A 13,904-nucleotide genomic window follows, 5' to 3' on the forward strand; every position below is an offset into this window, starting at 1 on the left:
AGGAATGCCAGATGATGAAGGAGAAAATGAGGAGATGTCACTGTCACTGTCACGTGGGCATCGTAGAGCAGCTACTGCTGATATTGGTTATTGTAAAATTTTAGTTTCTGATGATCATGTGGATCACTCCAATCCAATGCATAAGGTGTCCAGTTTATCAGGTTTTCTTTCTTCTATGGAAACTATCTCCAAATGGAAGTTTAATGTGTTGGATCATCATCATAAACAAACTCATTTTGCAATATCTCCCAACGTTCGATTCAATAAGGGCAACAACGCAACACTTGATAGTTCTGATGAATGCTATGACAAGCAACACTATGGATGGTGTGGTACTATTCAGAGACAACTTCAAAGATCTCAATACCAAATGCAATACACAGGGTTTGTTCGAGTAACTGTTTTGATTGTTTTTCTCCTCTGCTTAATAGGTAAGCTTTGTTATGAGTTCATCTACTTAATTTGGATGATTAATGAATATTATGTATATTTGAATACCTTAAAATTATGGTTAAAGACGTTCATAGTCATGACTAATTAAGTTTGATGAATGATTAATTAGTTGATATATTCATTAACTATCTATTGAATTAACCACAATGAATGCCTAAGAAAGACAAAGTCTTCTTTCACATGTTTTCATTAATGTTTTTTTAAATACTTTATATTGTGGCTTATGCTTATTTGTATATTTGCAGGTTTAATTGCATTACGCACAAAGTAAAAGAAAAATCTAAGATACATGATATAACAGCATTAGTGTGACAAACAAGCTTTTTATTCAAGTTCATAAAACCTTGGTTAGTTTTCTAGTTCCTCGCCTAACCTATGGGATAACTACTGAAAGTGTACCACAACATTTCCTTAATTTTCCATTTTTCTAAATTCAAAATTTTTCCCCTGTCTATTTGAAAAAAAAAAATCACCAAGAGGTATCTGTTGTACTACATATAGTAAGGTGGAGATGATATAGGGATTGACTTATTAGACATTGTAAAGTTGTAATGTATAGATATTATTATTCATGTCTTTTGCAGCTAGATTTGTGTAGTTGTACTATCAAAGATGTTAGTCTAGCATAATGAGCAAAATAAGTAGTTTTTTTCATTATTTTATCTGCAACTTGTTATTGCAAAAAAGCACACATTATAAACATTGAAATGCGAAAAGAACTCTTCCTCGTCCACCATGGGACTTTATTTACTACAAGCCAAGAATGATAGGTGAAACATCATGGCACAATCTTGTAAGCTTTTGTCTTGTCAATCCAACTAATAAAAGATTCCTTAGAATTCCTAAATCCCAAGAAACCATGTTGTTTAGCCTTGTTCATAGTATCCAAAACACCCTCAACTCTCAACATAAAATCTACAAACCACCAATCACCAACCTCTTCAAGCTTGTTGGGCAACAATCCATTGTCTCTCACAATATCTTCCCAAACACCACCCTTATCTTTCATCATATCTGACAACTTGAAATCTGAACCATCTTCAAAACCATAATTTTCAATCCCAAACTTATCAGCCAATACCTTCCAAAAATGTTTCCACTTGAAAACATCACCGTTGCTGCAGTTGAAAGCTTGGTTCTTGGCTTTAGGATCAACCGCACCCCAAATGTGTTGCTCTGCTATTAAATTAGCATCTGAAGCAGTTGAATAACCCTCCCATGCAGCTTTCGATCCAGGAAACTTCAAAGGAACACATTCATGCTTGCAAATTGCGGCGTAAACGCAAAGTGTACCAATTAGGTTCATCATGCTGTATGGTGAAAATCCAAAGATAACTTGTGGTCGATTAATGAACCATGTCATTCCTTTTTTCTTACCCACCTGTATAAATAGTTTATTTCATTCTTATATTACAGTATAATTAATATCAATTATTGTCTCTAACTAAATATATTACCCCAAAAAATATAATCGCTTCAATATTAATTTAACAAAGCAAATATTATTCCAATATAATACATTTAAATAAGTTTTTTGTCTCCTTAAAATAATTGCATTTTACTTTCATTATAGAACTTTCCTTTCTTTAATTTCCTTTTCCCTCCATCCTCGTTCCACCCTTGAAAGCCACTTCCCTCTTAGAGGATCTCACCCCGACTGTTATCTCTTCATGTTCTTATTTTTATTGAACATAAAACTAGTGAGTGAGGTGGCAGTAACAATCAAGAGATGGGTAGAGGAGAGATAAAAAGTGATCTTATCTGATTGAGTTCACAATAAAGTCTATATCTTTTTAATTTAACATTTATTAACAATGGTTCTTCGTGAAGCACTTGTAGTAAAGGTCCACCGTAGCCATCCCGCACTTTAAGAATGTGTGATTCTAATTGCGTTAGTATGGTATGAGTGAGGTATTTTGTTGGAGTTTAATGGTTATATAATTTTAATATAAAATAGTTTTAGTCGTTACTCACAAGAATTCATTATCTTTTCATGGAGATTTATTTTATAATTGTTTTTTTTTCAAATAGTTTAATAATTATGTATTGATTGTATAAAATAATTGTATATCGTTATCCAATGAAAATTTATTATTTTTTTATGTATACATATTTCTATAATCATTTAAAAAAAATAACTATCACATAATTTATTAGTATTACACAAAACTAGATAATATCGATGGTATAATTTTTTTTCTTCAAATAACTACCACAAACTCTTTTTATTTTACGCATACGATACATATATTTTTTTTTGTTGAGAATAATTTGTTTTATATTATTTTAATTTATAAATATAAAATTCTGTTAATCAAATCACAAAATTAAAAAGGTGTACAATAGTCTTAAATTTGTTAAAAATTTATATTGTTTTGACACTTTTAGTTTGAAGATAGAGGAATAATCAATTTTTCTATTAAAGTATTTATGATTGATCATAGAAAAATATACAAATTAATTAATATAATTAAAATTTTAAAATGAATATTCAAAAAAGGAGACAAAGAAAATTATAAAAATATTTTATATTTATAGATCGACGTATTATTATTAGATAATTTCTATGATATTGCTAAAAGAATAGTATAGTACTCTTAATTATTCAATCAATAGATATGTTATTTTTTCTATATATCATATATTAAGTTGACTAAATTATTTTATTAGTATATTTATCTTTTTAATTTAATCTCTTTAAATTAATAAATTATTTTTTTTATTTTTAATTTAATTAAATTCGTTAAATTAAATTCGCCGTCCTCCGACCGTCGTGAGAAGAATTATTCATCGTTATACTATTATTGCAAGAAAATCCTTCATTTGTCTCACTTTCAATTCACTTGTGTTTGCGTTGATGCCATATTGATGTCGTCAACCACACAACGTTGATGTTGTCAACCACACAACGCCATCGTTGTCGTTTTCAAATTTATTTTTTTATTGTTAATAAACTAACGATAAAGATAGATGATAAAGAACGAAGAAGAAATAACAAGAGAGAAGAAATTTGATTATTTCTATATAATTTTATAAATAAATATTAATTATTTTAAAATAGGACAAAATATAAAATTTTAAAATTTAATACTGTTAAATTTAAAACATGATGAAACTTACTTATAAATAAATGACGTATCATTAAATTATTAATGAATTAATTTGATAATATAAAAAATATGTTAATTTTCATTAGTATCTTCTAAGTCACCATATTATAATTACTAAATACCAACCTCTTGGAACAAGATATCCTCTTGTGTGTAATAGAAATTGAGTATGTCGAGGCGTGGCAGATCCTCCGTGAACGGTGAGTCATGACCCTTGATCTTCCCAATCGTTTCAAACGATCCTACATAATGCTTGGCACCTGTCTGAAGTGAAATGTGGCGAAGATTCGGAGCATTTGGAATGAGAGCCCGAAGAACGTTCCTCAACATGGAACCATTTACGTCGCTATTTTGGGCCTCAGTGGGCCTACTGGTCCATGAAACATAAAAGATATGAGTCACGTCAGTTAATGGAGAGAGCTTCAATTCGACGTCGTTTTGGTTGGAAACATCGCATTGAATATAGTGAACGGGGTTATTAGCGTTCCACGTTGGTCGTGGACGGCGAGCCACACCGTAAACTTTCCATGGACCACCGGGGGTGTCGTTAAGAGGTAGAATCTCGGCAAGGCTGTTTCCGACGATGCCGGTTACGCCTATAATTAGTGCTACGTTCTTGAAGCTTTGTGGTGCTTCCTCCAATTTTGTGATCTGCACATAAAAAGAAAATTAGTCGAATAGTGTGATGATGCTATTAAACATATCCGTTTTCTTTGATCCTAGTTTGAGTGAAAAGTGCCACGAGCCCATGAGTCATGATATTCTCGTTGTTGCTGTGGATTTGAATTCGGTGCATTTACTACACTACGCGTATTTTCATTTCAATCGTCCGATCTCTAATTTGTGTTTAAAGTTGATTCATTATTTTACTATTTAGTCTTAGTGTTTCAGATATTTTTTCTCTCAATTCTATATTTTTTTATTGAATTTTTATTTATTTTAAATTTAACTAAATTGTTCTATTTAAAAAAAGATATATATTAAATAGTCATATTTTTCTTTGCACCTTCAACAGCATCTTGGAGATGCCATCAACTGAATAAATAAATAAAAATTACGCAATAGAATGGGGCATTATAAGCTTTTTTTTTTTATATTTAAATAATTGTTATTTTAATTAATAATTTATATGGTTGATTAGATGTGTCAACACTGTAATATTTTGAAGATGAAATAAAATTAAGTTGCTAATGTATCTGCAAAATAAGAGTGTCATATTATTTTTTAGGCTAAATTACATTTGTGGTCCTTTAACTTAATTTCAGGTAACGTTTTAGTCCTTTATCTTTTTTTTTTTCCGACTTGGTCCTTTATTTTAATTTTAAGTGACAATTTGATATTTTATGTTTTAAAATTTCAACAATGTTATCCTTTTTTATACAAAAATTCAAAAAACAAATTCAATCAAAATTCATAAAATTAATTATATTCTTCAATATAATACAAATTTCATCAAATTCGTAACGCAAATCTTCAAATAAACTCATATTTTCATACTTTATTTGATATTGTTAGGAATAAAGGACTAAATCGGGAAAAAAAATAGATAAAGGACTAAAACGTTACCTGAGATTAAGTTAAAGGACCACAAATGTAATTTAGCCTATTTTTTATTACATTAACAATATTTTTTTTATTATTTATATTTTTTTATTAGATAAGACAAAAAATATAAAAGAGTTGTTAAAAAAAATTGTGCTGCTTTGTTAGCTACACAATACTAAGAAAACTTTATCTGGCACATGCAATAAATTTTGATGTATTTTTTTCTATTAAATATATTTTGTTTGATTTTACTTTTATTATTTTTTATTTATTAGATCAGAGTAAAAATAGTTGGAAGTCGTCGACAAAATAAAATTGTGTTGCTATTTTATTTGCAAAATATTAGAGACACGTTATTTGTTTTGACATATCTAGTTAACTGCATTAATTTTGATGTATTTTTTTTCTAATTTAATATATTTTATTTAACTTTTTTAATATAATTTTATTTTTTAAATATTTTAATTATTTTTTATTAATTAAATTAACCATATAAAATAAATTAATTAATTAATTAATTAAATTTAGTTCATGGGCGCAACTAGGAAATACAATCTCCTGATGCGTCAAAAAATTATTCCTTCGGGGTCGACCCCGCGGATGCGACTTGAAGATGTATAAAAAAAATACAACAATATAATCTAGATATATGATTAAAAATAAATACATTCAAAATTGAAAGTATCAATTATTTTTAGACAATTTTATCAAAGAAATAAATGGAAAAGGAGGCAATTAAAATGAAAAAAAAAAGTTAAATATATATGTATTAAAAACTTGCCTTGCCAGTATCACCGGCTGCTCTCGCCCACCACCAGTTCATTTTTTCACTAATACTTTGTTAGGATGTTTGAGAATAAGTGTGATTCTATTAAGATTTGTGATGTTGATAATAAGGTGTTTGTGTTGCTTGAGAGAATCGCTCCTATATATATAGCAAATGTTTTTCACACATAAGAAGAGGTTTTCTCACATTAATAGAGTTCAAACTTACCACGTCGAATAATTTTCAACAGATTAATTTAGGGGCGGCTAACTTCTGAATTGGAAATATCATTTTTCTTGTTGACAATTAAGAGCTTAGCTTTTAGATCACTAAATATGCCCTTTTAATTTATTTTTAAATTTTGATAAACATTCCCTTTTTGGCTTTTATTTATTACACTTCGATAGTAGAAGATTTGAAATTAAGGGACAAAATGTTAATTGAAAATAGATCAAGAGAATTGTAGAAGTTGGTAGAAGAAGTAAAGATATTACGTGGAATTGGTTGAAAGTAAGAGTAGATAATTTTCAAAATAAACCGGTCAATTGTTAACCATAGTAGTATTCCGTATCACATGTCATTGAAAAGGGGGATTTAAATCCTCTTTACGTGTACATTTTACATGAGGAGGTTATGTGAGAGATATTGCCATTAAAGTTCAATGGACCACACAACTATCTAAAAGCTAAAAACATATCCAAGTTAAGTTAAATAAGATATCCAAAGAGTTATAAGTAACAAGTTTTGAGTCCGATCTTAAAAACTAACATAATTTATATTATTAATATTTTTATTTATAAGGAAAAATAATATGTCAATGAATTTGATTAGGGAGATCTTTTACGTAATTTTTTAAAAGAGTTGTCTTAAATTTTAATTAGTCGTGTGTGTTTTATCGTCTCTTACATATTTTGTAAAGATAATATTTGTGCAAACAAGTTAACTTTTCATGGTCTTTTTCATCAAAGTTTTCATTGATGACATACAATTCCTTGTTTTTTTTAAGAAAGAATTCTTTTGTAATAGAATTTTTCTTTCAAACATTAGATTAAAATGATTCTTGCGCTTAGATTTTGACTTATGCCCTCTTTGTTTATTCTATCTTTTTCATTTTTTGTGTAGTAGAACATGATTGTTGTGTGCTAACAAGTTAACTTAGTTGAAATTTCAATAGTCACAATCTTTTAAACATTTAATTTAAACAAAAATTTAAATTTCAATAGTTATTATGAAGTCATTGCATACCAATTTTGTTATAAAAAAAAAAGGTAAGATCCATGAGTTAAGAAGATAAAATCCAAATATGCCCGCCCATAGTATAAATATTTGAAAAATGTTGTCTATCTGTACTTGGGTTCTCATGATACATTGGAAAGAATTTATCAGATATTGTGTCTTCATGGGCTTGTAAACGTTTTGAAAGTTATGATGGAGTACCCATTGGAGAGATGGCGTTGCAACTTGCAACCTTTTTTCTAATACACCCCCACTAGTTGAATGTTATTTTTCTCAAAATTATCCTACATATCATCGAAAAGTTAACTTCTAAAAATTATATTTGACTTTCGTTTTTATATTTTCTTTTGGATGGTAACTCCTCTTTTCAGAAAGTTTCCATTCGGAATGTCTATTGGGATGGAAATAATTAGGTTGAATTAAATTTTGTAAGGTTTATTTTAAAAATATTAGACTTAAGTCAGATATATTATTTATTATGGATTTATTTTTAAAATCTCTTTAATTTTTTTAAAAGTTAAGATAAAATCTAAAACTTTATTTAAAAACTTATATTATTATTAATTTTTTTACGAAACAGATGCTGACTTTCGTAAATATATTAATAAGTTACAGTGTTTGTATGTACATTATCATTATGTGTTTTCAAACTCCAATTTTTAGCTTTGTATTTTTCACATTGAAACCATCTTAAAATGCGAGAAAATATCCTACACCATCAAATCAAGCAATAACTTTATATATCAATAAACTTAAATTTTATTTTTAATTAATGTTATAGTGCATAAGTAAAGTAGCTTTTGCACCGTACACAAATTTATTTTTATTGTTGAATTAATAAATTCCATTATTAAAACAAATGCAATATAGTGAGATTTAATAATCTAATTGTGGAGATTAAATTAGTCCATAATGCAAGACTATATCATTTGTGCATATTAGACAAAAGTATACCCCTGAATTCTACTAATTTCCTTGCCACTTTTGGAATGCAACACAAGGAAAGTGTGTGAGATAGAAGATGGAGTGTACATGTGGAGAAGGTTAAAATGGACTTTAAAACTGTTTGGAAGTTAACTTTCCTCAATTCTTAAAAAAAATATTGTAGATTCATTATTTTTTATCAAAGAGATTTATATTCATTTCTCTTTAAAGATACTAACAAGGCTCAGATTTATAAGGCTTGTTTTTTTACCATTGGACTAAACCCTGGAGTTATTAAAGAAATTAAAAGAAAAGTGTATTAGAAAAAAGATTGGCGTTAATAGCAATTTCCAAAGGAAAGTGTATTAGAAGAAATTGTTCTGTTGGGTGGCCTAAAAGACACTTCAAATGTTTTACTCTTTCCTTTCTTTTTCTTTTTCTTTTTGAATATATTAGTAAATAAAAAGGCTTGGGATATTGGGATGCTGGAAGGTCTGCCTCAACTTCAACTTAGAGGCACCCTACCTACCTGTAAAAGCTATGCCTAACATATTATATATTCATTCATATAAGACTTTTCAATTTGTTTTGATAAATTCTCTAAAATAACTTTGTACATAAACACTTAATAAAAGTTCTTTAAAATAATTTATTAAGTTATTAACCAAATACAGCCTTAATAGTTGCACTTCAAGATCTTTTCGAGATGTATAAATATGTATACATGTGTATTTAAAAGTAGGTGTTTAACAAACATGTTTTACAAAAAATTATTTTGAATACAAAATAAATAATTACACCTAAATCTTTATCTTCTAAAAGCAAAATTGATGTGAAATTTAGTATAAACTTTTAACTCTAAAAAGAATAAATATTTTCATTATTTTTAAATAGCAAAATACTATAGGATTCTTTAATCATTATTTTTAAATAGCAAAATACTATCAGATTCTTTAATTTAATTTTATGTACTAATTTATTTATTTATCTTTCTTTTGTTTTAGATTTAATCTTTTATATAATTTTAAATAATGATTTAATTTTTTATGTTTTAAAATATCAATAATATTATTATTTTTTATAAAAATTTAAAAATTCATTTTCAACAAAATTTATATTTTCATCAAATTCATAATTCAAATATTTAAATAAATTCATATTTTTCTTTTCAAAGATAACAATATCAAATCCATCAAATAAAAATTTTACATTTTAAAATTGAAGTTAAGAATTTGATTTGGAGAAAAATAGAAAAAAGAAAATATTATCTTGGTGATTCGTGGATCAAAAGTGTAAATTCTTCATTTTGATGTTGTTAGAGATAAATATATGAATTTATTTGAATATTTAAGTTATAACTTTAATGAACATATGGATTTTCTAGATTTTATTTAAAGATGATGATAAATTTTTTGAATTGTAAAACACGATAATATTATTGATATTTTAATATACGAATAATCAAATTATTATTTAAAATTAAATATAAATAAATAAAAAAATAACCTGAAATAAAATTGAGATACCGCAAAAATTATAGTCTTTTAAAATCTATGTCATGAAATAATCAACGAGAATATTATAAAAAAATATAGAATCATTCTGCTAACATGTACTCCTACCTTTATGTCACATATTAATGAATCATAGATTAGAAAATTTGTATTAAAAAAAAAAATTAATTTCTTTTAAGAATTGAACAAACCACTTCTAAGACAATTTCTACATTTAATATTCCTTAACATGATCTTTGTTAGCATTTGCCAAAAACAAAAGATCAAAGCGATTGATCACCTCAAGCATGTTAAAAGCACTCATGAGTAGGCAGCACACAAGGGACAGAGACTAATTATTATATCTTACGCACGAGAAAAAAAAACTGTCATCCACATAGAATAAATATCATGACTTCACATATATTTTAGTTTTAATAGTTTTCTTTTCCTAATAAAAATAAATAAGAAACATAGTTCTAACAATGCAGCAAATCTTGAAATACCTGTAACAATAGTTGCAATTACATTACATAATATTGTTAATTTGTTACAAGCTTGTGACAATTGTAACAAATTGTCCATTTATGTGTCCTTTTAAAAAGCATTAAGATGCTAGATCTAGAAACAATTTAGCTCCTACTTAGTACTTACACCAGCATTAAATACATTCATATATTCTTCATTAGTTTCTTCAGAGATGGAGAATTTTCCTTGAATTACCACCATCAAGATCAATATTAGTGCCTTGAAACTCAAAGCCTAAGCTTTGCAGCAACGAAATCTAGGTTATAATTGATCTTCAAGCATCATGGTAGAATGCTTTCACATATGAAAAAACACCTACAGGAATTATAGCTTATAAAACAATCAACAGATTCTCAATTTCACACCATAGGTTATGAAAGGAAGTGGAAAAAACAAACCTTGATGTGCATAAGCATAATCATCCACCAAAAAACCCAGAGTTATAGAAATCACTTTTCAGAATCTGTGCCTGATCAGTTCTATTTACAAATTTGACAACCCTGCTGCAATCTTTACCATTTTACCTGCAGTAATTTGTCATTGAGTGAACCAAAAATATTTAAGCTACAAGCCTACAACAACTAGGCTAGTTCCGAAACTTTTTCTTCGCTAAACATCCACCGTCCAGTTAATGTTATTCATATTGCTTTCATGCGATTTTTGTAACTGCGCGACTTTGGCATGGTATGTAGCTGCTGCCACAGCAGGCTTATTCTTCACCCTATGACCTTGAGGAAGCTCACAAGCTTCACTAACCGAAGCAAATCTTAGCTCAGACGGAGGAATGAAACAGTCCAATGAAAGGCCGGGGACATTGAACGCCACTTCCTCGATTGTCCATGCTTCTTCCATCCTGGTTTTAGTGTGGCTCATTGCTGTTTCCCCAAACCTGAAAAGTGTCACTACCGATCGACCTGAGTGTGCGATCATAATCCCTTCGACGGGCCTGTAGTCGTCTAGAAATGAATTTATAGTGGTCTCCCAATAAACTGCATCGCCTCCGTTGTTCTGAATGCGGGTCAAATGGGAATCTTCTAAGTGAACAAGAAGTCCTGTTTTCTGACTAAAGTACCCAAACAAAACATGCCGTATGATTTCTGCTGGACCTTCACTCCTGGCTTTTAATGTCGACGGATCTGCACAAAGCTTGAGGATAAAACAATCCTCTTCGTTTATCTTCTTCTCCCCAATGCATCTTGCATTGATAAACATGCTAGCCGTTGTTCTTGGATCAAGACCCTATAAATAGAAACAAGTCTAAATTACAATTCAATTTAACAAGAGCCATATACTTTAAGGTAGGAGTGAACAGCATAGTTAAAATTCACCTGAAGCGCACGTCGAAGAGGCCTAACTGGCCCTTTTGCGGCATGTGCACCAAGCCAAGGCGTGTGCCGCCACACAAGCTTCCCATTGCAACCGGCATGAACCTTACTGCCACCAAGAGCAAGCTCCACGTACCACATGTCCGGATTCATCTGCCACAAGACAAATCCACCAGACTCAGCAGCTTTTGAGGAATTCCGGTTACGCGTGACTTTGTTGGCTGTCTCAAACTCGGAGGCAATCATCCTCACTTTTCCCATGGCATAAGCATTGTTAATGGAATTTTGAAGCTTAGAACCACCCGAAGCTGCAATGTACTGCTGCAGTATGTACTGAGCAGAAGAAGTTTCCTGCAATAACACCCAATAATACCACCACAACATTACACTCCAATACTCTTATCAAATGTACAAAAAGAGAAACTATTACAAGATCATAAGTAACTAACACAGATTCCAATATCCCTCCCCAAATAGACCATGAGAGCACAAAACCCAACTTGGATCCTCTGCATTTTCTGCAGCCAAATTTCAGCCTCAAAAGTTGGATTAGTCCAACGGCTCAAAATGTATATCTTTGAATAGACTACCAAAGGATCAGAGTGGCACAAAACCACAATCCATGTCGAGTGTATAAGCCTATCTTAGGATTCACGGTAGATTCGTGATTCTCACTTCCCAATACATTTCCACCGTGATTTTATTTAGTACATGTTTGGTTTCACAATCGGACCGACATAATCATAGTTAGCCACCGTGATTTCGCAAGAGCTAATCAGGGTAGCTTTAAGTCCCACCGCAAAACTAAACAAACATAAAGCAAGAAATTGAAACTTCTTCTCCCCCAACTCACATTCACACCACACCATGATTTTTTCTAAATCCAAAGACAGAAAACTTTTTTAGCAGATCTTTCCATCGCATTTAAGCAACTTCATCTAGTATTGGCAAATTACAAAACAGCCCTTTAATTTCCCATCTAACAATCAGAATATCAAAACAAACTATGATATAAATCTAATGAACCAATTAGATTAGTAAATAAAACAACAGAAAAGAACAGAAATGTGACACCATTAATGAGATAGAGAGAGATAGAGAGAGAGAGAGAGAGAGAGAGAGAGAGAGAGAGACTGACAATGGGGATATCTTTGATGCTTAGATGAGGAAAAGGATCAGTGGTACAAACATGAACAGGAGCAAGAGGTGCACCCAACACACCAAGAAGCAATCTCAGATCGGATTTTTTGCATGCCGAAGCTGAAGAAGATGACGATGAAGAAGAAGAAGAAGAAGAAACCGAAGGTGCTCTAGCTAACTGTCCTTTCATCCAATGACCCCATTTTCCTTCACCTCTGTTAAAATCATCACCGTCGGTGGTTCCATCGGGACCTTCCTTCAACGGCGAAAGTGCTTCCACCGGTCTCAAACTTCCCGATCTCGTCATGAACAACTCAGGCGGAATACCTTGATGCTTTCTCCGTCGCCGGAGAAGTCCTGACATCGGAGAAGGAGTTCTCGCGGGACTTTTGGCACGTGACCTCGCCGGTGAGAGTCCTCTAACGACTTCGTCTTTGAGCGCAGAAAAGAACCCTTGTTTTCTTTCCATTATTACAATATTGCCACTGAGTATGAGAAAGAGAGAATGATTAGTAGAAGAATGTTGTGATATTTGGGAAGAGAGTGAAATGAAAAAATGATAAGCAACCAATTTGTGTGTTTGGGAAAGACAATATTGCTATTGCCGCCAGACACGTTAACTGTACTGCTTCTCTCTACAGTAATATACTAAACTATACTGCGCTATCAACGTTGCTCCTTCCTATCTTATTATATCCAACTTTATTTATTATTTTTTTTTTTTACTAAATATTTCAAAGTTTCATTCTAATTATCAAAACTTGTTCAAAAATCAAAAGGAATAGTGTGCATCATACTCTTCATTTTATAGTATAAGAAATTCATATGGTTTTATAATTTTATGTGATCTATTTTCAATGCATGAATCCAACATAAATTTTACTCAATAAAAAAAGCATTGGAAGTAGAATGTCCTTGCACTACTCAAAATTCTAACACATTATTCTTTGTAGTAAGATAAATAAACAGGTTAGTTTATATCTTAAATCTTATAAGTTTGGTAATATTGATTATAGTGTGAGTTTATAAACTACTTCAAGTAGTTTTTTACTTTATAATTTTTTATTTTTTCTCCATTTTATTCTTTTTATTTTAACTTAAATTATTTTTAATTTTTATAATTCTTTTATTGTATAAATAAATTATTTAAAATAATTTATATAAATAATATTTGTAAGTAAATAATTTAAAATATGTAAGTTAACTAAATATACCAGATTAATAAATTTTCAATTGATAAAAAATAAATTTAAAACTAACTTTAAAATATTTTAAGTAGATAAAAAATTTATCATTAATTGAGAATTTTTTATATCATTTTATATTTTTAAGTTAATTGATTTATCAATTATCAGTTAAATTTTATCAAACTAGACTCAAAATT

The 13,904-nt window shown here is 29.7% G+C and overlaps 3 protein-coding genes across 4 annotated transcripts in view; 1 reads left to right on the top strand and 2 right to left on the bottom strand.

Moving 5' to 3' along the window:
• Positions 1-1,040, top strand: part of LOC101490718 (uncharacterized) — a 2,383-nt gene extending 1,343 nt beyond the window's left edge. The window contains exons 4-5 of the mRNA XM_073367843.1: positions 1-431; positions 699-1,040. Of these exons, the coding sequence (XP_073223944.1) occupies positions 1-431; positions 699-724 (457 nt within the window). The 3' untranslated portion in view covers positions 725-1,040. The remainder of the gene's footprint in view (positions 432-698) is intronic.
• Positions 1,041-1,082: 42 nt separating this feature from the next.
• On the bottom strand, positions 1,083-6,049 carry LOC101490393 (3-oxo-Delta(4,5)-steroid 5-beta-reductase). Its single transcript, XM_004498955.4, has 3 exons — positions 5,890-6,049; positions 3,690-4,214; positions 1,083-1,834 (listed from the first exon to the last, which is right to left on the bottom strand). Exons 1-3 carry the CDS (start codon positions 5,929-5,931, stop codon positions 1,232-1,234), a joined length of 1,170 nt encoding a protein of 389 aa, XP_004499012.1. The 5' UTR covers positions 5,932-6,049; the 3' UTR covers positions 1,083-1,231.
• Positions 6,050-10,004: 3,955 nt separating this feature from the next.
• On the bottom strand, positions 10,005-13,181 carry LOC101491039 (uncharacterized). 2 transcript variants are annotated; one of them, XR_189743.4, is made up of 4 exons: positions 12,519-13,181; positions 11,384-11,731; positions 10,454-11,294; positions 10,005-10,370 (listed from the first exon to the last, which is right to left on the bottom strand). XR_189743.4 is itself a non-coding variant. In XM_004498957.4 (3 exons), the coding sequence occupies exons 1-3, from the start codon at positions 12,987-12,989 to the stop codon at positions 10,665-10,667; spliced, it is 1,449 nt and encodes a 482-aa protein (XP_004499014.1). In that variant the 5' UTR covers positions 12,990-13,181; the 3' UTR covers positions 10,005-10,664. The 2 variants fall into 2 exon arrangements, 1 of the variants encoding a protein (XP_004499014.1); XM_004498957.4 differs by having other exon boundaries at positions 10,005-11,294.
• Positions 13,182-13,904: the final 723 nt, after the last annotated feature.

Source organism: Cicer arietinum, chromosome 4, assembly GCF_000331145.2.
Source record: "Cicer arietinum cultivar CDC Frontier isolate Library 1 chromosome 4, Cicar.CDCFrontier_v2.0, whole genome shotgun sequence".
Classification (NCBI taxonomy): domain Eukaryota; kingdom Viridiplantae; phylum Streptophyta; class Magnoliopsida; order Fabales; family Fabaceae; genus Cicer; species Cicer arietinum.